Source organism: Photinus pyralis, unplaced genomic scaffold, assembly GCF_008802855.1.
Source record: "Photinus pyralis isolate 1611_PpyrPB1 unplaced genomic scaffold, Ppyr1.3 Ppyr1.4_LG9, whole genome shotgun sequence".
Taxonomy (NCBI): Eukaryota; Metazoa; Arthropoda; class Insecta; order Coleoptera; family Lampyridae; genus Photinus; species Photinus pyralis.
Window position 1 is genome coordinate 5495713 of NW_022170878.1, and position 27028 is coordinate 5522740.

The following is a 27028-nucleotide window of genomic DNA, read 5'->3' on the forward strand; positions in this document are numbered from 1 at the left end:
AATTTGCTAACGTCGCGATTGTTTACTACAGCAGTTTTTGGGGGGGGGGGGGGTCTTGTCTAAAATGGAACTAATATGCAGGACCTGCTTGAAAGACGAACAGGAGCTGTCCCCAGTCTTCGACACGGAAGCGGCAAGCATGTTAGAAGACTGTCGGTTCATGAAGGTAACCCATTTCCTTTTGTCATACCTCGTGCGACGTTTCTTGTTCCAAAGGTGTCACCCCAAGACAGCCTCCCGCAAAACATCTGCATCAAATGTTACCAGCTACTCGTCCAGTGCTACAACTTTAAGAAACAATGCGAACAATCGGAGATCACGCTGGCACAAATGCAGAAAGTATACCCCTACAAACGTTCGAGCGTATTCGATTGTTTCTGTTGCAGATCGACGCGAAGACATTCCACTGCGGCGCGTGCGGGAAAACATTTGACTGTAAGTCGGACAAGCGAAAACATTTGAATCGATTACGTGGTTTTTAGCAAACGCCAAACTTAAATCTCACATGTTGTCGGTTCACGAACTTCGGTGCTTTAATTGTGATGGTGTCTTTGTTTCGTCGTACGATCTCGATAGTCATTCTTGTGGCTTTAGAAGGTAAAATTTACAATGGTTCCATATGTACAGGGTGGCTCGAAAAGTTAAAAGCCTTTGCCCACTAGAGGGGATAAATTTGGCTCTCTCAAACCCTTTATCCACTAGTGGGCGTTTCCCATAATGCAGTTGTTTTTTGTGAATAATAGGTGACGCTTAATTGTAGCGTAATTACACTGATAACAAATATACAAAGTTATTCAAAGTGTTTCAAAAGATAGATATATCTCCTATCTTTTGTTGAGTAATTGCATTGTTCACAATTAAAGACTGGAAATATGCGTTAGACGACTTTTTAAATTATCCTTATTGATGGAAGTAATGTGACGTTTTAAACTACCCTTGCTCTGTAAGGTGTAATTACATTGATTGCAAATGAAATTTTTCCAACTGTATTTACTTTTACAGCCGTAAAAACTACAATAATGATTACTTTTGGTCATTATAATTTAAAAAAATGGCGGTCTTATCCCATCAATATTAACTACAATGTGCTGCCACCAGAGGTCTCACTTTTAATCTGAATCGCTAATAACCAATGAATAAAGAATACCAGGAAGGAGCATTACTCAGGTTGTATACGAGAGAGAGTGCGACGGAAGTCGGCCATTTGCAAAAGCCACTTATGACTCATTTTTGTTGTGGTTTTTGCAGTGACATAAAACAATGGTTAGTTGTTGTGCTTGTGGTTGCTCCAAAACGGAAAAAAATAAAAGTTTGGGAATTACATTTCATGTCAGTATTGATACCAATATTATTTTTATATAGTACATATAAATTTACAAATTTTTTATCGGAATGTAGTTTGAGGTTAGTTAAACAAAAGTCATAGGCGGAAAATTATTTCCTAATACGTAAGGTAGGTAAATTTGCCGCCATTTGCAAAAGCCATCGCGGTCGCACGTATATTGTTGATATTCTCCTTCCTGGTATTAACACAAAACAACTAAACACTCTCAAATGTTACAAAATGAAGACATACGCCACCTATTGGACAATAGCAAAATTATTTCCTAATACGTGAAAATTTGCATTTGCGGAAAAAATTTACCACCAACTTCAAAAACACCTTCTGAAATTTTGCCATTACCATCACCTTGAGTTCTTCTTACGTTTTTCCAGTGACAAAGAAGACTCGCTCACTCAGGATGACCTGACGGCATTTTTGGACGCAGAGGCGCCTCCGCCCTTGCCTTTTCAATGTACCGAATGTACGCACTCTTTCAAAGTGCAGGACGATCTGGATTTACATCTGTCCACGCACTTACAGGCGGGCGATTATGCGTGTAACCGATGTCAAAAACAGTTCGCAAGTGAGTAACAAGCTGAGAGTGGGCGGGACTTGCAAACCTGACTTGAGTTGTGGTGGGTTCGCAGTTTGCACGTATCAAATACTCTTCACATAAACATTTATTGCATACCATGTCAGTACAGATGTTCTGGGGACGAAGAGGGCGTGCCTACACCAAGTCAGATTTGCGAGAATATTCTGATCACTTCATCATACTTGAATATGACTCATCGATGTATGTCGTAATAATAAGCATACTTTTCACTGTGTCTCTTACAGTCTGACACATACTACTTATAACTTGTTAGAAAAGGATGACACTTCACAACTTAAGTCTGCTGTGCCATTCGTATTGCCGGTCCAAAACGTACTTCTTGCATTTGCATTAGTTTTTCGTCTTGTCATTTCGCGTTTACCCGGTTATTGTTTATTTTTACGTTTTTTCTATAAATTTCTTAAAAAACACATTTTTGTAGTGTTTAATTGGATCATGGTAGAAATTTTATTTAAACAACTCATGTTGCTGCCCATCGGGTACGGTTCTTGGGGTGCTCAGAATAAAAAGTGCATGTATTGCAAAAATGTTGGACATTCAAAAGAAGACTGCCATAAACTTGCAAAATATAACCTAGCACGCGATACTAGTGAGGGCAGATCCAATTCAGAAAACGCGATCACTTCAACTTCTAAAGCGATCAATGAAGAAAAAAGTATCCAACGTTCCGACGAGAACTGTTCAGCTGATTCGGCGGAATTTAGGTTTCATTGGTTGAGAAAAAGTTTAGCTGATTGGTGGAACGCATTCGAATGGTCGATGGGCGTAGTTAAAAAAAATGAAGGTGGTTGGAATTTAATCGTTGGTGGCAATGCGCGTTAAGCCACGACAGCATTCGCGTCGAGTGCGCAAAAAAAGTTGAAGTTAGTTTGCGCGGGATGCTTTTATGAATTGTGAAAATACATATTAAGCCGCGTTGGAGGTCGCGGCGACTTCCGTGAATCAAATATAGCGCGAACAATCGGAAGGGGCACATTTATTTAATAATAATTTCTTAGGCAAACACCTAGGCAGAAAAGTCTCCCTCGAAAACCTCTACGCATGGCTTTCGGCTCGCTCGGAATATTTTGCAATTATAATTTGTAACAACACACGCAGAGTAGAAGCTCCTCGAGTTCGGCACATATCTAGGCATACAAGTTCCGCTCGCTCGGGGCCTAGGGAATTTAGTCGTCGGTGGCATTGCGCGTTAAGCCACGATGGAATTCGTGTCGAGTGGGTAAAAAAGTTGAAGTCACATATGATATCTCTTCTCTCGTGTTGATTAGTCGTCCACGTTTTTCCATCATTTTTAACGTACTTCCAATGAACTAACGGTACTGAATAAATGTACACAACTAACCACTGTGAAACACTAATTTGCGCGCCATTGTCTTGCAACTGGGTACTCCTTTGAACGCGGGACTACTAGTGCGCGTGCGAGCCAAAAGTATAAGTCGGCCGACATCGTCGGAATATTAAACCCCTCGATTTTAAAAATGAGTCATACCCAAGTATACGTTGTTCATAGTATAGCAACAAGCTTCATGTTTCACATTTAGCTAGACAAATGCTGAAAAGGCACATCAAAATCCACATGGTCGACAAGCCGCACGTCTGCAAGCAGTGCGGGAAAGGTTTCGCCGAGTCCCACGCGCTTACGAAACACACGAAGAAGCACTTGGGGCAGCCGAGAGAGAAGAGGCACCTGTGCACGATCTGCGGTCAGCGCTTCGGCGAACCGTTCTACCTGAACATTCACATGAGGAAGCACACCGGAGAGCGACCCCTGATATGCGCGACGTGCGGAAAGTCGTTCGCCGATCCGCGCTCGTTGAAGGCGCACCATATGACTCACACCGGCGAAAGGCCGCACAAGTGCAACCTCTGCGGGAAGGCCTTCAGTCAGAGCGTGAATCTTATCAAGCATATACGAATACATACCGGCGAGAAACCGTACGTTTGCTCCGAGTGCGGGAAGTGCTTTACGCAATCGTCGAGTTTGGACAAACACGCCCGTACGCATACTGGGGAAAAGCCCTACAGCTGTGAGCACTGTCTGAAAAGGTAATTTGTAGCAAAATTCCAATTTGCCGGTCTCTTATTTTCTGTTGCAGGTTCGCCGAGAAGGGAACGTTGGTGCACCACATTCGCACGCACACCGGCGAAAAGCCGTACGTCTGCGACCAGTGCGGGAAGTGCTTCGCCAGTTCGTACGAGTTGAAACTGCACGATCGCAAGCATTCGGGAGTTAAGGCGAACATTTGCAGCGCGTGCGGCAAGGACTTCGCCACTAAGAGCAACCTGTCGGTGCACATGCGCACGCACAGCGGAGAGAAACCGTACCAGTGCGCCGTGTGCCGGCGAGCGTTCGCCGATAACGGCTCGTTAAAGAAACACCTCAAAGTGCACCAAAGTGTTCCGATACAAACGCTACCTGATCCGTGCGTCGAGATCGGATTAAACGAACGACTTTATTTCAACCTCTCGTAATACATATCTAGTTGTACTATTCTATGATAATTACATCGTCGTCGGAAGACTCTTTGTTTTCATTTCGCCCCGCCTTAATTACGCTAACTTCCATCGGTAGGTTGGGAGGTAGGCTGAGATCGGATACGGGGGCGGTCTTCGGCTGCGTTTTTTGTTTCGTGTTACCAGAAGCCCGCTGGTCTAACTGGGTTCCCACCTACATTTCAAAAATCAATTTGCGTCACTGCGATTAGATTCGACATACTGCCGTAACCCTATTTACACTAAAGAGACTAAAATTAATACATTCAAGCTGTCATCTGAAGATGTCGGTAAAGGGTAAATTTTATTCAACATTTATACATGTACCGCTTGGTAGCGAACATGAACAAAAGTATGCCTCGAAATAAAAAACGCGTGCATTTTCGACACAGGGCGATCAATAATCCTATGCTGCGCCGCTCTTATAAAACATCACATTAGTAATCATTTGCCGCAACCAGGTATATGTGCACCAATACAAAACATAACCTATAATTTATTCTTTAGCCTTATTAGTTTCGTCGATCTTTAAAAACCTTTAAGAGCCTTCAAAAACGGTTAATGGTTGACCCTTTAAGAGTAATGCGAGCCTTCAAGACTTTTCAAGGGACATTTACTCTTTCAGAGCCTTTAAGAAGTCCTTGACATTCTCTCGTATGAAGCGAACCTTTATAACGGGTGGTCTCTTTAAAATTTCAAAAATATTTTCTAATTTGTTTTGTTCAACACAGGGAAATTTCCCTATGTACCGCTTCATAGTGAGCGTGAAAAAAAAATATCTGGCGATAACCAGAGAGGTGCTCGCGGTTGCCACGATCTCTTGGCACCTAAAAGTTTAGTATGGCGAGCCTTTGCGGTCGTTCCTGATACAATGAGAGCTTTTAATAGCCTTAAACGCTTTATAAAAACCTTTAAGAACCTTCAAAAACGGTTAATGGTCGACCCTTTAAGGATAATGTGAGCTTTCAAGACTCTTCAAGGGACATTTACTCTTTGAGAGCCTTTAAGAAGTCCTTGATATTCTCTCGTATGAAGCGAGCCTTTATAACGGGTGGTCTCTTTAAAATTTCAAAAATATTTTCTAATTTGTTTTGTTCGACATAGGGAAATTTCCGTAGTACCGCTTTATAGTGAGCGTGAAAAGAAATATGTCTGGCGATAACCAGAGAGGTACTCGCGGTTGCCACGATCTCTCGGCCCCTAAAAGTTTAGTATGGCGAGCCTTTACAGCCGTTCCTTATACATTGAGAGCTTTTAATAGTCTCAAACGTTATTTAAAAACCTTTAAGAGCCTTCAAAAACGGTTAATGGTCGACCCTGGAAGGGTAATGCGAGCCTTCAAGACTCTTCAAGGGACATTTACTCTTTGAGAGCCTTTGAGAAGTCCTGGACATTCTCTCGTATGAAGCGAGCCTTTATAATGGATGGTCTCTTTAGAATATCAAAAATATTTTCTAATTTGAGTGTTGTTCAACATAGGGAAATTTCCGCATGTACCGCTTCATAGTGAGCGTGAAAAAAATATGTCTGGCGATAACCAGAGAGGTACTCGCGGTTGCCACGATCTCTCGGGACCTAAAAGTTTACTATGGCGAGCCTTTACGGCCGTTCCTTATACATTGAGAGCTTTTAATAGTCTCAAACGTTTTTTAAAAACCTTTAAGAGCCTTCAAAAACGGTTAATGGTTGACCCTTTAAGAGTAATGCGAGCCTTCAAGACTTTTCAAGGGACATTTACTCTTTCAGAGCCTTTAAGAAGTCCTTGACATTCTCTCGTATGAAGCGAACCTTTATAACGGGTGGTCTCTAGCATTTCAAAAATATTTTTTAATTTGAGTGTTGTTCAACATAGGGAAATTTCCGCATGTACCGCTTCATAGTGAGCGTGAAAAAATAAGTCTGGCGATAACCAGAGAGGTACTTGTGGTTGCCACGATCTCTTGGCACCTAAAAGTTTAGTATGCGGAGCCGTTCCTTATACATAGAGAGCTTTTAATAGTCTTAAACGCTTTGAAAAACCTTTAAGAGCCTTCAAAAACGGTTAATGGTCGACCCTTTAAGGATAATGCCAGCCTTCAAGACTTTTCAAGGGACATTTACTCTTTGAGAGCCTTTGAGAAGTCCTTGATATTCTCTCTTATGAAGCGAGCCTTTATCACGGGTGGTCTCTAAAATTTCAAAAATATTTTCTAATTTGTTTTGTTCAACATAGGGAAATTTCCGCATGTACCGCTTCATAGTGAGCGTGAAAAAAATATGTCTGGCGATAACCAGAGAGGTACTCGCGGTTGCCACGATCTCTCGGCCCCTAAAAGTTTAGTATGGTGAGCCTTTACAGCCGTTTCTTATACATCGAAAGCTTTTAATAGTCTCAAATGTTTTTTAAAAACCTTTAAGAGCCTTCAAAAACGGTTAATGGTCGAGCCTTTATAGCATTCATGTATGTATCTCCAAGGCCTTTCAAAACCTTTAATACGCATTTACTCTTTGAGAGCCTTTAACAACCTTACCAAGTCCTCGAGATTCTACATGAGACGAGTCTTTTACGGGTCACAAAACGAGTGAATGAATTTCTGAAGACAAACCAGAGACGATTGAGCTCAAGACTGGTCGGTTTGGAAAAATCCTCCCACGCCCCTAGGGAACAATCACTGGGACTGCAATTCCGCTACGGACAAGCGATATAAACTTCTGTCGGTCAAAAGGCGAATATTTCACGAGTAATCAAGCGTCTGCCGCCAGGACACGAGAATCCAGAGCGTGCTCGACAGCAAGTGGTTTGGAAAAATCTTGCTCGTCCCAAGAGGATGATCACTGGACCTGCAAATGAGTCCATTGGTCAAGGCGTGTAACGGGAGCCCGTTTCGGGTTTAAATTTATTTGGGTTAGTAAATAGATACAAATGAGGGCCTGAGATTGGTGAAAAGGGGACACTGGTCAAATTAAGTTTTGGATATATCAATTCTACATTATTTACTCAATCAGACCTCATACACCATGGTATTTCAGTTTTACACAACGAGTTACAACCTAAGGTGCAACTACAAGTCAACGAGTCAATAAGTAAAATCAGCACCATTGGCGTAACAACGTGGAGGACAACATTTTCAACCCTATACATCGTGAAATATCACAACGCCATCTTTTCAAGGAAGGGCAGTACCGCTTGTACTCTAGGGAAACCATTCATTCGCGAAAACACGATAATTAAGGTAACGTAATCTTGTTTGATTTGTTTTAAAAAGAATGATCTCTTCCCTACGAATTGGGCATGTGAGAAGGCGAGTGAAATTAACACCATGAGTGTCTGCGCGCGGATTTACTGAATTCAGTGTAAATTCATCAGAGGACAGCTTAAATGAATTTGAATTTAGTTCTAAAGGTCAATCAATATTTTATACTAACCATTTCGCTAACTACACGATACATGCTAGGATTAACTATTCTACGCTTATAAAACTATGAACGATCATTACCTGAGTAATAGATACTCCAGAATCCAGGGAAAATGTTGGCAGATTAACATGCGGAATACTACTAGGTGAGGAGAAGTTTGTAGGCTGAACTCTTTTACCTTTTTCCAAGTTCTTCTTGATCGTATGCTGTTTTTGTTTATCGGCCAGTTTCTCCTGTAACGTTTTTCCCGTCGTAGCGTACGGTTGGGGAGGCGGCGGCGGCGCGTTCGCCTGCGTCACGGGAATGATAGTAATATTCGGCCGTTCGGCGAACATGCTGGCCGCCGCTTTGAAATCGCCGGGTAATTTTCGATCCTGAAACGGACGGTGTTAAGGCCGATTTATAAACTTTGTCGCCCGCGCTCTGGCAGTTCGTGTAATTGACCAATGGAAAAAGAGTATCCAGAGTTTGACTTTGACACGCCCAATGGGTACTCTTTTCTATTGGTCAATTCTGTGCGAGCGCGAGCGACAAAGTTTATAAATCGGGCGCGAGGGGCGAACCTCGGTTTTTGTCTTGAGCGACTCCTGTTTTGATGTCGACGGTTGAAAGTGGCTGCCGAAACCGGCCATGGTGTAGGTCGGCTTCGGTTGGCTAGTCGACGGGGTGGGCGTCGACTTTTGCTTGAGCGTATCGCTACCCAGCCAGCTCGCCAGGTTGGCGTTGAAGCTCGGACTGCACTGGTCGATGATTTTCTTGAGTAGGTTGGGGTTCAGATTGCTAAGGCTCTGCGCGAACTGGCTGATCGCTAACGGATTAATTCCGGCGCTCATCTGCGACATGGTTTGAACTAGCTGGCTGGGGTTGAGTAGCGAGGGTTGGGAGGTGGGGTGAGTGTATTGGTTGAACTGGTTCTGAAACGTCATCTTCGCCAAGGTGTTATACTGACGCATGAGTTCTTCTTGGTAATCGAGCATGTACTTCATCGATTTTTGTTCGTACATCATCTTCTGCCAGGCGGACGAGTTAGGTGCAGAGGAGGAGCCGCGACCTCTCGACGTTCGCATCAGTCCCGGCTGTTTCGGGCCCGGCGGGCGCCCTCGCGGTCTTCCTATGGGCGGACGTTTCATGGGTTGCGTGTTTGCCGTAACCGTCGAAGGAGCAGGCAGCACGACGGGCTAAAATGCACGTTGTCATTTGGGAAAGCGCCGTAATTTACTTACAGCTCCCGAAACGACAGGTGGCGGTGGTGGCGGCGGCGGCTGCTTTTGCTGTTTCAACTTTTCCGCCGCTTTGTGTTGCTGGCAATGTTTGACAGCTAAATCCAGTACACTCACATTTTCGGGTAGCTATAAACAATTAAGACACACAATAGCAGTAGTTTTTTAACTCGCAGTTGAAACAGAAACCTCCTAATTTGAATATTCGACGCAACTATTGTCGCCACTGTCTATAGTCACTGTAGTAAATACCGGAAGTTGGCGCCATCTTGTTTTTTTTTTTTAAAATAGAAACATATTTAAGATTTACGTAGTACCTAGTCATGGTTCTTGACATTTTTTTGTCAATTTTTCTTTAAAAAATTTGGAGACGAAATGGTTCATTTAAAATGCCGTGTGAAATTCTTTAAACGTTTAAAACTCAGGGTTTTTGAGACCCTCGATAACCTTGAGAGGTTCCACCCTGTATATACAACTTACATTTTTGAGAGTTGGCAACCATGCAATTTCTAGGGGAAAAGCTGCCTGCGCCATCTAGAAAGCTTATACAAGAAGTATAACTACATAGGTAAACCTGAAATTGGTGTAAGGTGTGTTGCATATACTGCAAAGTGTTTAATTACCACAAATATTGAAGGATATTTGGCCTCGGGCGGTAAATAATTACTATTTTAAACAGGGAAACCAGTTATACTTAGGGGCCCTTTGTTTTCCTTGTTTATCAGAGTTGAACAGTGTTGTCATATTTACCAGATCCTTATATGGTAAAGTTTGATTGTTTATTATGTAAAGATAATGGTCCTTCGAATAGTTCTTATTAGATTAAACTACATTTTTTACTTTATTTATTGTTCCTTATGATCTTACATTTGAGATTGATTCTCCCTTACACAATATTGTTATTGGCATTGAATAAAAGCTTATTCAATATTTCACTCTACTTTATTCAAACTCAAAGCGCTTGCCAAAAATCTGGCAACGTTGGAATTTTAAAGAAGTAAAGAAATCTGTAAAGTCGTTAACTAGCTTTAAATTTGTGGTTCACTTTCCCCACAACAGAGGGACGACAGAATCCTGGGCAGATTTTCTTATTTCATCAGTTAACACAGGCGTTATACTTCTTTAAAGTGCTTATTCAATGATCTTGTTTTGAATGGCGGTCCCGAACGCGTCGCTCCATAAATGTTTGTTGTTATTTTGTGTTATTTAATGCGGGTAGTAATTTTTGCATTTCTTTATATCGTATTTGCGTTTTGTATGCGGCATTTTATATTTTTTGTGTGTTTCAAATCTTTGTTTTTGAAGTTTACTTGGTTTAACCGCAATGCAGGATGACATGTTTAATACCGTTATCCTAGTGTTTGTAATTGTTTACGTTTTTGGTGTTAATGCTTGCTTACTTTATGTTTATTGATGTTGATTGCTTGGTCTTGTCCCTGAAGTTACATTCATATTAGTTTTGATCATTTCACAATTTGAGTGTTTTATTTTAGCGTTCCTTCCCTACTGTGCTTCAGGTCAAAGCGTTGTTTACAACTAACGTAAGGGAGCCCTGCCTTAGATATCTTATCACGTGCCACTTTTCAAATTTAAGCGGGATCTTGTTTAGTTTTGGAGGGAATAGTCATTCGGGTGGCCATTTTTAAACGTTACCGGGTTGGCTTCCGAGTTCTTGTAGTGTGAAGTTAGCGTACAACCTGGGGGTTAAGTACACTACAAATATTTTTTCGACCCTCGAAAAAGAAACTCCTAAAACCACCGAGGGTCTTGAACCATTGAAATTCCGGATCTCAGGAATTTCAAGTTTCAGAAACCTGAATCTTAGGGGTTACTAGTACCCTTAATGGAGTCTTTAGTGTTTGGAAGCCTTTAAAAGAGATCTTTAGAATATTAGAAAGCTCGTTAAGACTAATAAAAGCTTTAAAGGCTTCTGCTTAATCACAAAGGCTCTGAAAACTCTTCGAGATTAAAGGTTCTTTTAGGGTCAACTTTCAAACACTCTTTAAAACCTTCAAGGATTAATCAATACCGTAATTAAAACTTCGGTCCTTAAATGTTTTTGAAGACTCCTCGGTCCTCAAAGAGAGAAAGGAATTCCATGAACGTTAAAAGTGGGTGTCTAACTTTGACATGCGTGAAAATCTGAAACTTTTTATCGTGGGGGTTAAAACGGATTTTTTTATACGTTAATGGCGGATTTTACCCCCTCAAATGGTGTCTAAATAAATACCATTTTTTGGGTGGTACAAAATATGAATTTGACAAAATATGAATTTGAAACCTTTTTTGCGTGGGGGGGGGGCAAGCTTTTTGTTACTTTCCGTTTCAGGGGGAGATACTGTTTCGCTTTCCTACATTTGCTTTACCGTAGATACCGCTACCGAATCCGATTATTTACTGTTCCCGCTTTAATTTCGTTTTAGCCTTTTAGGCGGCTGCTGCTTGTCCTTTAGAATTCGTGGCGCTGTCGTTTACTCCGTTTGAGTTCGCCCGAGGCTTCCGAGACCGATCCGCCAAACCGCTGCCACTGCCGACCTTGGCCAGGGGCAAGGCCGTACTCTTGGTGGCGCTCGAGTCCGTCCGTTCCACGATAATTTGTAAGTTTAATTATTTTTTTTTGTAAATTAGTTGCAATTTAACATGTTGAAAAATCGCAGCAGCTCTGGAAACATTTTCAAAACTTTCACCGGTCACTCAACAAATTCTTTAGACTTTATAGATTCGATTATAAAAAAGAGCACTCACGTACCTTGAACGGCTTAAGAGATATGAATTTTTGAATGGACTCCAAATTGAAAAATTGACATCTGTCAAAAACTGTGACAGTTAGTTACGCAAATCTTAAATGCGTTGAATTAAGAATAAAATAGCGCATTTAGAAAAAAATAAAAAATGGTGTTTCTATTTCAAAATGGCGCCAAATTCCTGTATTTCCTAAAGCGACGCCATTTTGAATTTTTAAAATTTCAATTCGCAATAGTCACACTTCCGCCATCGTCACCTAAAACTTACCTTCTCGACCAAAGTTTTTTTATAAACCTCCCCCAACATCGCGGCGAACGTCGCTTCCTTACTGGGCACATGTTTCTGAATCCTTTGATACGAACGAAATATATCCATAAGCAGCCTCTGCAGGGATCCGGTGCTATTGGTGCTCTTCACTTGTTCGCGAAGCGCCTGAACGCACAGCGAAAGCGCCTGCTCGGAGAGTTGCTCGCGCTCGTTGTGCCGTATGTATACCCTAAATTCGCACGATATTTCATTAAGTCCTAAACGACAAGCTATACTTATCGGCGTCGGGTATTCGTCGCAATTGCAGGCAAACGTCCAAGAGCGTCTTGTGGTCGTTGCTCTGCCGCAGCACCTGCAGGAGGATGGTGACGCACCTGGCCATATGCGCCGACAGCGAACCGGGTCGGTCGATCTCGCTCGACGGAATCCGCCAGACGCCCTGCAACGAAACCGTAACGCAACCGAAACTGACACCGCCGCAATTCAGACATTAAAAAAATTGTTTAACTTCCGATCGGAGAACAGTCCGGAAACCACCGCTCCATTTTTGCACTTGTACTCGTGCAGCAGTAAATGTCTGCACTTCGAGAGATCCTTTCGCGCCTTGTAGTGGAAGTGCAGGTGGACCAATCGGTAGAGCGCCTTGTAATTCTGCGGGAAGCGTATAACGCACTGCTCCAGTCCGACGATGCAACGGTCCACCAGGTTGAGAATGTCCGAGTTGGAAAGGTGAGGGCTGGTTTCGGAGGAGGTGCTCGAAGACGACGAGCTCGAGTCGTCGCTGTCCGAGTCCGAATCGGAGCTGTCGCTCGAGGACGACGTGGTCGCCTCGTCGATGGATTTCTGAAACGGGACGATGACGTCAATCATTACCTAGCAACTGCTCACCCGAACTTCGACATCGGGCGCCTTCGGCTCGCCGTCTTGCATCTTCACGACCTGCGCGAGCATGTCCTCGACGCACTTAACGATCACGGCCATGTCGTCGCCCTCTTGCTTCTCGGCGGTATCGCCGGCGAAGTGCGTGGTAGTCTCGTACAGTTTGCACGTGTCCAAGCACTTCTTCAGCATTTTCCCGATCACCGTCGTAACGCTCTTGCCCTCGTGCAGCTCCAAGTACTTCAAGATCGACGCGTGTATCCTGTAGTGGATCTCCAACGCCTCGATCGACAAATGCTGCGGATTGTGATAGTTTATCTTGTCCGGGTAGATGGCGTTGTTTTCGTTTAGCAGCGCGGCTGCCTGCGCATCTTCGATTAGTGGAAGCGTAAATATAAACGATACTGTACCGTTAGGTAGTTCTGCAAATATTCGACGGGTTCCTTGCGACGTTTTTCGGCCACCTTGCCGATCATATAGTTGTGTAGCCAACGTTCGTCGGCCTCCGTCTGCTCCGGTCGGTATAGATCGAGCGCCTTCGTGAAACTGTTGCCCGCACTTTCCAGGTAATTTTCCTTTTTGTTTTCGAGAATTTCGAACCTGCAAGTTACATACGGAAATAATTTGGCGACCAACGTGGGGCCGTGGTATATGGCCACATTATTGCACACAGACCCACACAAAACTCCCCGGCGACAGACCCCTAAAACGAGCCCCCCCCCCCTTCGTTTCGCTGTAAAGGGGAGCTCGTAACTTAAAGGATGGAGGTAAGTATAACAGAATGTGGAATTGCGGCATCCTGTTGCTAAGAAGAGACCTTGTTTTATGGTGCAAGGTCATACCCTTGGATTTCCCCACGGTCGTGGCCGGGATTTCTCGTCATTATAAAACATAGCATTCGGAATCTTATTTACCTTTTTAGAAGATAGCGTTAGGATGCCAAAAGGCCTTTTGTGTTTTCGCGGATTTAATTGAATTAATTGAATTATTTCTTTGAGGATACTTTGATTTTCCATTTAAAAAGAGCGGTAGAGAAAAGGAGATGCCACATTGCAAAACCCTAAGCTAAGCTAATATTCACCCAAGAAAGGATTGACAGAAAATAATACGCTGATATTAACGCACGCGTCTGCAGACGATTGAAGACTAACAAGAAATGGAAAGAATTTCTTGACAAAGAAAAAAAAACAAAGACGTAACTAAAGAGTGACCTTGTTTTGTAGTGCAAACAAGTGCTCTGGGATTTCCCCGGCGAAAAATTCGTAATCTTCGTGAAAGGAATTACCCGGTGACGTAACTAAGGAGTGACCTTGGTTGTCTTTCAGTGCAAACTCGCGGCCTTGGTGAGGGAATTCCGCGAAAAAAGAGTCAAATTTCATTTCGCAAAGGGTATCAGAAAGATGTTCGTTTACTAGGGGGTGTTCGATACCCCCCGGTAATACGTTCACCCCTTAAGATTTCTCTAATATTCGGGTGTAAGTGCTAAAGGCTCTAAACGTTTTGGTAACGAACCTAGAACCGGGGGGGTCTCGAATACCCCCCAAAATGGAAAAATGCAATGTTCATTTCTCTAGAATTATCAGATCTTCGTTTACAGACCGCCCGGTGATACGTTCACCCTCAAAACGTTCACCCCTTAAGATTTTTCTAATATTAGGGTGTAAGTGCTAAAGGGTCTAAACGTTTTGGTAACGAACCTAGAACCGGGGGGTCTCGAATACCCCCCACAATGGAAAAATGCAATGTTCTTTTCTCTAGAATAATCAGATCTTCGTTTACAGATCCCCCGGTGATACGTTCACCCTAAAAAAGTTCACCCCTTAAGATTTTTCTAATATTAGGGTGTAAGTGCTAAAGGCTCTAAACGTTTTGGTAACGAACCTAGAACCGGGGGGGTCTCGAATACCTCCCAAAATGGAAAAATGCAATGTTCATTTCTCTAGAATTATCAGATCTTCGTTTACAGACCCCCCGGTGATACGTTCACCCTCAAAACGTTCACCCCTTAAGATTTCTCTAATATTAGGGTTTAAGTGCTAAAGGCTCTAAACGTTTTGATAACGGAACTAGAACCGGGGGGTCTCGAATACCCTCCAAGATGGAAAAATGCAATGTTAATTTCTCTAGAATTATCTGATCTTCGTTTACTGGAGGGCATTCCATACCCCTCAGACCCCCCGGTGATGCGTTCACCCTCAAAACGTTCACCCCTTAAGATTTTTCTAATATTCGGATGTAAGTGCTAAAGGCTCTAAACGTTTTGGTAAAGAACCTAGAACCGGGGGGTCTGGAATACCCCCCAAGATGGAAAAATAATAATAATACTAATACACCCCGGTAATACGTTCACCCCTTAAGATTTTTCTAATATTCGGGTGTAAGTGCTAAAGGCTCTAAACGTTTTGGTAAAGAACCTAGAACCGGGGGGGTCTGGAAAACCCCCCAAGATGGAAAAATAATAATAATAATACACCCCGGTAATACGTTCATCCTCAAAACGTTCACCCCTTAAAATTTTTCTAATATTCGGGTGTAAATGCTAAAGGCTCTAAACGTTTTGGTAAAGAACCTAGAACCGGGGGGTCTGGAATACCCCCCAAGATGGAAAAATAATAATAATACTAATACACCCCGGTAATACGTTCACCCCTTAAGATTTTTCTAATATTCGGGTGTAAGTGCTAAAGGCTCTAAACGTTTTGGTAAAGAACCTAGAACCGGGGGGGTCTGGAAAACCCCCCAAGATGGAAAAATAATAATAATAATACACCCCGGTAATACGTTCATCCTCAAAACGTTCACCCCTTAAAATTTTTCTAATATTCGGGTGTAAATGCTAAAGGCTCTAAACGTTTTGGTAAAGAACCTAGAACCGGGGGGTCTGGAATACCCCCCAAGATGGAAAAATAATAATAATAATACCCCCCGGTGATACGTTCACCCTCAAAACGTTCACCCCTTAAGATTTTTCTAAAATTGTGGTGTAATTGGTGAAGAATCTAAAACCGGGGGGGTCTGGGGGGAGTAAACGAAGATCTTTTTGATAATTGTAAAGTGTGAAATGGCATGCAGAGCAAGGGACTATAGGCGTGTACTTACTTTTCGATGCTGAAAGTATCCGAGTCATACTTCAGAAGGCGCGAGCAAAACGAGTGGGCCATGTACTCGAAGGCGCCGAACTCGATCCACAAGGTGATGTGCTTGGGCGCTATCTCCAACGCCTTCTTAAAGCAGACGCACGCGCTCTTCGCCTTGTCGAAGAAGTCGTTTTCGTTCTTGAATCGCTCGCAGTGATTGAGCTTATTTTCGAGCTGACTGCCGATGCCCAACGCGAGATCGGCCCACGTGTCCAGACGAAGCGGATTGACGCACAGATCGAGCAGGAAATACTTGACGCTGCGCCCGATCTCGTTTTGCTTAAAATAGTAGTCGCCGAGTAGGTAGTAGGCGGCGCGAATTTTGTTGGGGAACCCCATCGGATTCGGCAACTCGTCGCAGTGGCCGTGCACGAAATCGGAGGTCTTCGGGACGAGCGGTTGAGGATCGCACTTGCCGGGGACCAGAGCTATGATTCGTTGCAGAAGCTGCTCGACATCGGATAATATCGACAGCGACTTGTACGAGTCGAACTCGGGCAAGACGTCCGGGCAGAAGAACTCGTAGAGTTGCTGGGCGCGCTCCCACACTAACGGTAGGGGGTTCACGTTGTGATCCGCCAGGTGGCGGGACACCTTGTTCTTTTTACTGGGATGCTGATAAAGGCAGAAGAACGCCTGTTCGAGGTGAATGTCGATGCGTTCGCGTAAAGGTTCGAAGATCGGCGTGTCGAGACGATCCAGAATTGTGTCGATGATGAAATGCAGCAGCTCCCCCTGAGATGTCAGGCACCAGCTCTTGCGACCTAAGAAGTCGTGCGCAGAGAATAAGACGTTTATGGACGGCGGCAGCTCCCTCTCTTCCCCTTCGCCCGCGTCGTCTGGGAAATTCGGCTTGCGCTTCTTTCGTATGTGGCTCACCGATTTCTTCGCCTGCTCTCGGTGCTCCTGCCTGCAACACCATCTCTTGGTGAACACCCACTACGCCGACCCGATCCACGTCGTCAGCTATGGACACTACGTCTGCAGTTATGGTTAGTCAACAGAAAAGAACGTTGGCGTTTGATTCAAGAACATTCAAAGTATTCCAAAGATTCGAGGAATTCAAAAAAAGGTTCTTCAAAAGGAACAAGCAGAGGAGAGGCAGGGAATTCAAAAAACTCAAAGAAGTTCAAAATAATTAATGACGTTCAAAGCGTTCCAAAAATAGAGAGAGTCACCGGGATGACCAAGGGGGGAGGGGGGGGGGCTCTAGAAAATAATCATGACAATGCCAAGGATCCTAAACGTTAAGGGGTGAGGGTGACCATGGGAAGATTTCATGGTTCTTTCAGAAAATGATCGTGACAATTGCATTCTGGGAAAAGGATGACCGGGGGCCTGAGATACCCCCCGAGCAAAGAAACAGTTTCGTGGCTCTCTCAAGAAGACAGAAAGAGTTTCATGGCTCTGTCAAGGATCCTAAACGTTCTGGGGGGAGGTTTCAGTTGGCATTGAAAATGGTATCTTGTGTTTGTATATGTATGTTTATAAATTGTAATGTGTACGGTAGAACTATAACACCCTGTAGATCGGTAACGAAGCGTTTGTGGGCCTATGATATGAACCTTTAGTCATAAAATAAACCAAAGAATTATCACATTGCGCATTTACATCATATTTAGAAACACCTTGTATATTATATCATATTTTTCAAATGTTTAAAATAACCGTCAGTCATTTTTATTGGTTGGTATCGACTGCCTTAGTTACCATGGATACAATAAACAAAACAAAATCTCCATGGCTTCCTATTTATTAATATATTTATATTTAGGAACACCCTGTATAATTAGGTACTTACCTAAAAAATATAGGTTGCGATACATCAATGTAATGTTAAACTAACTCCTTCCTTTTCTAAGCATGTAACTATGAAAAATAATGCAAAAAATGGACGTTAATATATACGGGGTGTTGCATTTAAAAAATACCAGCTTTGCCTAAAATCTCAGAAAAGGTGGTCCAAACATTTTTTCGACTACGCCACTGGATTTGACGTAAAAATATCTAAAACGGTCAGTTTTTACCTTTTTTTTCTATCTTACATGGATAGTAATTGGCTTTTCACCCTGTATCTGTTTGTGGTATTAAAAGTTGCACAAAAAAATTGGTACCGCAAGTCTGTATCTTTAAAAACAGCTGAGATATACTGCAGTCCAGAATAGGACACCCGGTACATTATTAGATTCAAGAGTATTCCACAGATTCAAGGGATTTGGGAGATGAAAAATTGAGGATCAAGATTTGGAAAGATTCAAGGACTGGAAAGCAATAAACTCGCGAGTATTGAAGCTCAGGTAAGGAGGTACACACGAAAATCATAATCACACCCCAAGGATTCAAGAAAAATTCAAAACAGATTCAAGGTTTCTATTAATTTAGGAGCTTCAGGACGTTAAAAGTTAAAAGACTAAAGAAACTCACGATTCAAAACAGCTCAAGAGGTGGATTCAAAAGAATTTCTTAAAAACTTTCGCAGATGGTGTAACAGGTAGTTGCTTTAGAACTAAAAAAGCATTTTTTTTCGAATTTGGACTCTATTCGGTATAGGAAAATGTAGACATGTACCGCTTCATAGCGACCGTGAACGAAAGTATGTCCAGCGATAACCAAAAACGTATTGCGATAGCCACATCTCCAGGGGCCTAAACTTAGGGTAAAAACGTGGATTGAAGATGATTCAGAGGGAGTGAAGGGATGCAAAGCTTTCTAGGATGATTAAATGAATTCAAAAATAGTCGCCGTAGTATCCACGGTGAACGATTTGGACCATCGGGTCGAGTTAGTGGGAACTATTCGGCGTAACGCCACGCCTACCGTAAGAGCACAAAATGCAGCACCATCCACGGTAAAATCGTGCCCAACGGAATGCCGGCCCTCTCCGAATTGAGCTGAAAGCAAACGGTGCGGCACAAATTCTCGATCAGGCGCACGTTCTGTTCGGGCGGCAGCACGTCGATGATCGCGACCGTTTCCGTCTTGATAACGTCGTGCATCATCTCGAGGCACTTCTTCAGGACCAGCTCCCACTTGTCGGCGTCCTTCGGCGGATTGGTGAAACGCTCGACGGCCTCCTGGAAGCACTTCTCCGACCACAGGAAGCACTCGGCCTTGTCCAAAAACCAGAGGGAATCCATTAGCATTCCGAGCTGGGCGGGACGGCCCATCCTGCCGAACGTCGGTGGGTTGCCTATACACACGAACGTTGCCTGGAGAATATTCGTCACCTCTCTGTACGATTTTGCGTTGTACAGGTGCTCCAAATGACTCAAAGAATCAATTCTGTTGAGAAATTTTTAAAATCCGCATTTGTGGTTTGGTTTTCAAAAACAAATTTTAATTAGTTGCTTCAACCATTTTGATTTAAAAAAGCTACCCAAACATATACAAGATATCTCTGAAATTTTCTGTTGAAAAATGATCACTGTTAAATATATTCCTTTTTTGAATTTGTAATTTTTCAAAAAATGTACGTATTTATTAAAATACCTTTTTTTAAACTTTAAACATCTGCATTTGTGGTTTTGTTAAAAAAAAATTTTTAATTAGTTGCTTCCACCATTTTGAATCCAAAAAATTTCCAAAAATATGTATACGAGATATCTCAATGAATTTTCTGTTGAAAAATAATCACTGTTGATATTCGTTTTTTGAAAATGCAATTTATCAAAAAAATGTATGTATTCAAAAACGTTTTTAAAAAACTTAAAAATCCGCATTTGTGTTTTTGTTTACAAAAAACATTTTTAATCAGTTGTTTCTATCATTGTGCAAAAAAGTTCTCAAAAATATGGAATATGCAATCTCAAAGAATTTTCTGTTGAAAAATAATCACTGTGAATATTCCTTTTTTGAATTTGCAATTTTTCAAAAAAATGTACGTGTTTATTGAAATAAGTTTTTTTTTTAAATTTTAAAAATCCGCATTTGTGGTTTGGTTTTCAAAAACAAATTTTAATTAGTTGCTTCAACCATTTTGATTTAAAAAAGCTACCCAAACATATACAAGATATCTCTGAAATTTTCTGTTGAAAAATGATCACTGTTAAATATATTCCTTTTTTGAATTTGTAATTTTTCAAAAAATGTACGTATTTATTAAATTACCTTTTTTTTAAACTTTAAAAATCTGCATTATTGGTTTTGTTTAAAAAAACATTTTTAATTAGTTGCTGCCACCAATTTGATACAAAAAAATTTCCAAAAATATGTGTACAAGATATCTCAATGAATTTTCTGTTGAAAAATAATCAGTTAATATTCGTTTTTTGAAAATCCAATTAAAAAAAAAATGTATGTATTCAAAAACGTTTTTTTAAAAAACCTAAAAAATCCGCATTTTTCGTTTTGTACAAAAAAAACTATTTTAATTAGTTGCTTCCACCATTGTGATTCAAAAAAGTTCTCAAAAATATGAAATATGCAAAATCAAAGAATTCTCTGTTGAAAAATAATCACGCTAATATTCCTTTTTTGAATTTGCAATTTTTCAAAAAAATGTATGTATTCAAAAAGGTTTTTTTAAAAAAACTTAAAAATCCGCATTTTAGAACTTTTCTTGAATTTTGTAGAATTTTTTCCAAACGCACATGCCTCCACGATTTATTGAATTTTCTACATTTTTTGAAGTGGTTTACCCCTCGTTTGTGGTTTTGTTTAAAAAAACATTTTTAATTGGTTGCTCACACCATTGTGATTCAAAAAAGTTCTCAAAAATATGGAATATGCAATCTCAAAGAATTTTCTGTTGAAAAATAATCACTGTTAATATTCCTTTGAATTTGCAATTTTTCAAAAAATGTATGTATTTATGGAAATACGTTTTTTTTAATTTTAAAAATTCGCATTTATGGTTTGTTTAAAAAAAAACATTTTTAATTATGTAGTAGTCCACGAAGTAAAATTTTTGAAAAAATGTGTTTGTACCTACATTTCCAGATGTTGCAGTAACTTTTCGGTTATTTCCAAGTTGATATAGACGTACTTGTCGTAATTGTAAAACCGTATTTCGTAAGTTGTCTTTTTATCCTCCTCTTCTTTCATGATCATTTCTTGTACCTATTGTTAAATGAAGCGGTAAATGTACGGTTCAAAAGTTACCCTGTCAAGTTGGAAGTTCACTCTTTTGTTTTTAGGACACTCATTACTTTAGGTCCGGAATATCGTCTCCAACTTGACAGATCTGCATTAGTCTATTACCAGTTGCAAAAATCGCACGGCGAGGGCGTTCTCGTGATTCTTCCTAAAGATGTGCGCGCGCAACCAGTGCACTCGCACGTAAAAAGACGCACACTCGTCCCCCCAGTGCTCGTCCCACGCGCTCAGCAGCTGCAATTGGCCCAAAGTGGTCGGACGGACCCCCTCCGATGGGTCGGACTGTTTGTTGTAAAAAATCAGCTCGTTATACAAGAGCGAGACGAGCGCGTCCTCCTTCAGCTCGCGAATCGTCGAGAGACCTCCGTACAGTTGAGGGTGATCGAAATGCTCCCTGAACATTTGGTACGCTTCCAAATAAATCGACACAAGTTCGAACGGCCACTTGTACGACCAGCGAATGGCCAAAGCCTTCACAAACTGTTCGATCAGAGAAACGGCGTCGCAGCACTCCCATTCCATCGTCCAAAACTGCAGAACGTCGTCTTTCTCCGCCTGTGATCCGAAGTACTCTCTGAAACGTTCCCCCATTTAGTATCACGCCGCGATCGCACTACTGTACCTGTCCTTGACGGAGGAGGGAGTCATGTTAGGTTCGCCGATTAGAAGCTTGTACATGTCCACTGTATTCATAGATATTTCGGTGCTTTTCGATTTTTGGACTTTTAGGGCGTTTGGCCTGAAAAATTCATTTTTTTTTAAATTGTAAAAATCAAAATATTTCTAATTTTCAAAAATTTGACTTGAAAACTTTTCTTGAATTTTTTTAAATTTTTTCCTATCGCACATGCCCATTGAGTTATTATTTTATACAATTTTTAAAATTTACTAGAATTTTTTAGAATTCCCTAAACATTTTTTAGAATTTTTAAATATTTTAGAATTTGTTTAAGGATTTTCTAGAAAGTATTAGAACTTATCTTCAATTTTCTAGAATTTTTAAGAATTTGTTTAGAATTTGTCTTAAATTTTTTTAAATTTTTTCCGAACGCACGTGCCCATACAGTTATTTTATACAGTTTTTAAATTTAATAATAATAATAATAATAATAATAATAAATATATATTCATCCTGTAAGACAAACAAAGTGTATAGGACAAGTCAATTAATAAATAAAAAATAAAATTTACTAGAATTTTTTAGAATTCTCTAAACATTTTTTAGAATTTTCAAATATTTTAGAATTTGTTTAGGGATCCTCTAGAATTTTTTAAAAATCGTCAGAATTTTTTAGAACTTTTCTTGAATTTTCTAGAATTTTTAAGAATTTGTTTAGAACTTTTCTTGAATTTTTTTAAATTTTTTCCTAACGCACATGCCCATATAGTTATAGTAATAATAATAATAAATATATATTCATCCTGTAAGACAAACAAAGTGTATAGGACAAGTCAATTAATAAATAAAAAATAAAATTTACTAGAATTTTTTAGAATTCTCTAAACATTTTTTAGAATTTTCAAATATTTTAGAATTTGTTTAGGGATCCTCTAGAATTTTTTAAAAATCGTCAGAATTTTTTAGAACTTTTCTTGAATTTTCTAGAATTTTTAAGAATTTGTTTAGAACTTTTCTTGAATTTTTTTAAATTTTTTCCTAACGCACATGCCCATATAGTTATAGTAATAATAATAATAAATATATATTCATCCTGTAAGACAAACAAAGTGTATAGGACAAGTCAATTAATAAATAAAAAATAAAATTTACTAGAATTTTTTAGAATTCTCTAAACATTTTTTAGAATTTTCAAATATTTTAGAATTTGTTTAGGGATCCTCTAGAATTTTTTAAAAATCGTCAGAATTTTTTAGAACTTTTCTTGAATTTTCTAGAATTTTTAAGAATTTGTTTAGAACTTTTCTTGAATTTTTTTTAATTTTTTCCTAACGCACATGCCCATATAGTTATTTTATACAGTTTTTAAAATTTACTAAAATTGTTTAGGAATTCTCTAGAATTCGTTAGAACTTGAATTTTCTAGAATTTTTAAGAATTTGTTTAGAACTTTTCTTGAATTTTTTTTAATTTTTTCCGAACGCACATGCCCATACAGTTATTTTATAAAGTTTTTAAAATTTACTAGAATTTTTTAGAATTCCCTAAACATTTTTTAAAATTATTAAATATTTTAGAATTTGTTTAGGGATTTTCTAGAATTTTTTAGGACTTTTTAAATTTTTTTCCTAATGCACAAGCCCATACAGTTATTTTATACAGTTTTTAGAATTTTTAAATATTTTAGAATTTGTTTAGGGATTTTCTAAAATTTTTTAGAATTTGTTTAGGGATTTTCTAAAATTTTTAAGAATTCGTTAGAATGTTTTAGAACTTTTCATGAATGTTTTTGAATTTTTTCCGAACGCAGATGCCCATACAGTTATTTTATACAGATTTTAAAATTTACTAGAATTTTGTAGACTTCCCTAAACATTTTTTGGAATTTGTAAATATTTTAGAATTTGTTTAGGGATTTTCTAAAATTTTTGAGAATTTGTTTAGAGATTTTCTAAAATTTTTTAAAATTCATTAGAATTTTTTAGAACTTTTCATAAATGTTTTAAAATTTTTTCCGAACACACATGCCCATACAGTTATTTTATATAACTTTTAAAATTTACTAGAATTTTTTAGAATTCCTTAAACATTTTTAAAAATTTTTAAATATTTTAGAATTTGTTTAGGGATTTTCTAGAATTTTTTAGAACTTTTTTTAATTTTTTCCTAATGCATATGCCCATACAGTTATTTCAGACAGTTTTTAAAATTTACTAGAATTTTTTAAAATTCCCTAAACATTTTTTAAAATTTTTAAATATTTTAGAATTTGTTTAGAAATTTTCTAGAATTTTTTAGGACTTTTTTTTAATTTTTTTGAATTTTTTCCTAATGCACAAGCCCATACAGTTAATTTATACAGTTTTTAAAGTTTGTTAGTTTTGTAGATTTCCCTAAACATTTTTTAGAATTTTTTTAATATTTTAGAATTTGTTTAGGGACTTTCTAAAATTTTGGAGAATTTGTTTAGGGATTTTCTAAAATTTTTTAGAATTCGTTAGAACTTTTCAGAACTTTTCATAAATGTTTTTAAATTTTTTCCGAACGCAGATGCCCATACAGTTATTTTATAAAGTTTTTAAAATTTACTAGAATTTTTTAGAATTCCCTAAAGATTTTTTAAAATTAATAAATATTTTAGAGTTTGTTTAGGGATTTTCTAGAATTTTTTAGGACTTTTTTTGAATTGTTTTAAATTTTTTCCTAATGCACAAGCCCATACAGTTATTTTATACAGTTTTTAAAGTTTACTAGAATTTTGTAGAACTTTTTTTAAATTTTTTCCTAATGCATATGCCCATACAGTTATTTTATACAGTTTTTAAAATTTACTAGAATTTTTTAGACTTCCCTAAACATTTTTTAGAATCTTTAAATATTTTAGAATTTGTTTAGAGATTTTCTAGAATTTTTTAGCACTTTTCTGGAATTTTTTTAAATTTTTTCCGAACGCACATGTCCATACAGTTATTTTATAGAGGTTTTAAAATTTACTAAAATTTTTAGAATTCCCTAAACATTTTTTAGAATTTTTAAATATTTTAGAATTTGTTTAGGGATTTTCTAGAATTTTTTAGAATTCGTCAGAATTTTTTAGAACTTTTCTTGAACATTTTAGAATATTTCAGAATTTGTTTAGAACTTTTCTTGAATTTTTCACACATTTTTCAGAACGCACATGCCCATACAGTTATTTTATACAGTTATTAAAATTCACTAAGATTTTTTAGAATTCCCTAAACATTTTTTAGAATTTTTAAATATTTTAGAATTTGTTTAGGGATTTTCTAGAATTTTTTAGAATTCGTCAGAATTTTTTAGAACTTTTCTTGAACATTTTAGAATATTTCAGAATTTGTTTAGAACTTTTCTTGAATTTTTCACACATTTTTCAGAACGCACATGCCCATACAGTTATTTTATACAGTTATTAAAATTCACTAAGATTTTTTAGAATTCCCTAAACATTTTTTAGAATTTTTAAATATTTTAGAATTTGTTTAGGGATTTTCTAGAATTTTTTAGAATTCGTCAGAATTTTTTAGAACTTTTCTTGAACATTTTAGAATATTTCAGAATTTGTTTAGAACTTTTCTTGAATACACAACAAAAAGGAAATTGATGTATTTACAGAGTGTTCCAAAAAAGTTTGACTTAAAAACACATATAGGGTGATACTTACATTAAAGACGCCGGAATGATCCTTTTAAGCGCATCTTCGATGGTGAGATCCTTCTCTGACTTTCCCTTCTTAACCGCCTTCCGCTTACTGTGCCATCCCCATATTTGGAGGTCGAGCAGCAAATCGCGTCGGCGTTTCGTACCGCGCTTCTTAAACGTCTTCTGCTCGACGTTCTCCTCCTGATCCTCCGTATCCTGATCGATCTCGTCGTTGTCCTCGGCCTGACTGCTGGTAACGTTCTCGACTCCGGAGTCGGTAACGTAACCGTTACCCTCGCTGTTAACCGACATACGCCGTTCGGGATTATTGTCCACGTCGATGACTTCTTCAACGACATGCTCGGTATCCATCGGTACGGTCTCGCTCTTTGGCTCTTCGGGAAGATCGCCCTTGGTAACGCTTGTCTGACTCATACACTTCGTGAGATCGACTTTACAAAAGTGGCTCTGAAATTTGATCTCGTTAAGCGCACTCGCCGCCGATGGTAGTTACCATATTGTTTTCCGTTATGTATAGGTGAACATCCACAACTGTACGACCGAGTGCAATCCACGTGAAGCTTTCCAAGGGGGTCGGTAACGATATACACGGCAGCGGTTTCGACTCCAAAGCCTTTTCCACTTCATTAATTCGATCGCACAGCTGCCCCACCTCTTGCATGCACTCCTTACGGTACGCCTCGTCTATTTCCACGTCTAAATCCGGCTCTAAAATGCTAAACAAAGATTAACGCCAACCCGCGAACGTTCCCTCACTAGTCCGGATTGTACAGCCTGTAGTACTCGCGCGTTGCGGAGTTCGCCTCGTAAATCTCCCGTCTGAGCACGAGACCTCGTCCGTAATCGGGATCCAAAATGAGCGCTTTCGTTATGTAGCTCAAGCAGCCGACGGTGTCGCGTATCGCGAACAATAGCGTAATCAGCTTATCCAGACAAGGCCAGTGCGACTCGCTGCACTCCAAACCTTGCGAAAACGCGAACGCGGCGTGTCGAAATCGATCGCGCCGCAGCGCCAGAGTTCCAATTTTGTACCACAAAGTTACATCGGTCCCGTCCAATTCGGCGGCCTACAATTACTAAACTAACGAAAGTTACGAGATAAGAAACGTACGGCGGAATAGTTCGTCAGGGCCGAATCGAGGTTGTTCCTTTCCTTGGAGATGTTGCCGAGATTCGTGTAGCACGAGTATTTAAGGGTGGACATCGTCTTCGGTAAACCGCCTTGGCTTTCCAATTGCGGGATGTTCTCTTGCAAAAGTTGGTTGAGTAACGCCTCCGCCTCTTCATAATTCTTATTACATTGTAAACGTAACGCGCTGTTGTACAAATCTAAGGCGTTTTCTTCCTGTAAGAACAGAATCAGAAGCAGTTGAACGGTTTTTGAATAAGTTACTTGGGCTTCTTTACGAATTGAAGGCGCATCTTCGTCCGATAAAGACTCGCGATTTAAAGGACGTATTTTCAACATAATTCACTAATTTTTGTTGCTAATATTTACATTTTAAACATTTATTTTAATTACAGTTAAAAAAAGCTTTAAGGTTATGTTGTTCATTG

At 39.5% G+C, this 27028-nt stretch overlaps 2 protein-coding genes across 4 annotated transcripts; one reads left to right on the forward strand and one right to left on the reverse strand.

Moving 5' to 3' along the window:
• Window positions 1-3: 3 nt before the first annotated feature.
• Window positions 4-4447, forward strand: LOC116181454 (zinc finger protein 501-like). The gene is made up of 7 exons (XM_031501830.1): window positions 4-166; window positions 217-339; window positions 387-435; window positions 483-597; window positions 1717-1907; window positions 3482-3986; window positions 4037-4447. Exons 1-7 carry the CDS (start codon window positions 65-67, stop codon window positions 4410-4412), a joined length of 1461 nt encoding a protein of 486 aa, XP_031357690.1. The 5' UTR covers window positions 4-64; the 3' UTR covers window positions 4413-4447.
• LOC116181451 (calcineurin-binding protein cabin-1-like) lies at window positions 4327-27028 on the reverse strand. 3 transcript variants are annotated; one of them, XM_031501827.1, is made up of 19 exons: window positions 26865-27028; window positions 26583-26816; window positions 26228-26538; window positions 25965-26187; window positions 25473-25918; window positions 21794-21910; window positions 21277-21745; window positions 21008-21135; window positions 18895-19359; window positions 16040-16987; window positions 13351-13540; window positions 12956-13303; window positions 12551-12904; window positions 12337-12500; window positions 12062-12290; window positions 9053-9178; window positions 8393-9007; window positions 7910-8203; window positions 4327-4608 (listed from the first exon to the last, which is right to left on the reverse strand). In XM_031501827.1, the coding sequence occupies exons 1-19, from the start codon at window positions 26937-26939 to the stop codon at window positions 4429-4431; spliced, it is 5916 nt and encodes a 1971-aa protein (XP_031357687.1). In that variant the 5' UTR covers window positions 26940-27028; the 3' UTR covers window positions 4327-4428. The 3 variants fall into 3 exon arrangements, with proteins under 3 accessions (XP_031357687.1, XP_031357686.1, XP_031357688.1); XM_031501826.1 differs by having other exon boundaries at window positions 12950-13303; XM_031501828.1 differs by having other exon boundaries at window positions 4447-4608; window positions 8008-8203; window positions 12950-13303.

Coding starts and splice junctions, on each gene's coding strand:
- LOC116181454 (XM_031501830.1), top strand. CDS start 65: ATGGAACTAATATGCAGGACCTGCTTGAAAGACGAACAGGAGCTGTCC. Junction 340..386: donor CGCTGGCACAAATGCAGAAA/GTATACCCCTAC, acceptor TTTCTGTTGCAG/ATCGACGCGAAGACATTCCA. Junction 436..482: donor GTGCGGGAAAACATTTGACT/GTAAGTCGGACA, acceptor CGTGGTTTTTAG/CAAACGCCAAACTTAAATCT.
- LOC116181451 (XM_031501826.1), bottom strand. CDS start 26,939: ATGTTGAAAATACGTCCTTTAAATCGCGAGTCTTTATCGGACGAAGAT. Junction 21,746..21,793: donor CCCTCCTCCGTCAAGGACAG/GTACAGTAGTGC, acceptor GGAACGTTTCAG/AGAGTACTTCGGATCACAGG. Junction 13,304..13,350: donor ATTTGCAGAACTACCTAACG/GTACAGTATCGT, acceptor GAAGATGCGCAG/GCAGCCGCGCTGCTAAACGA.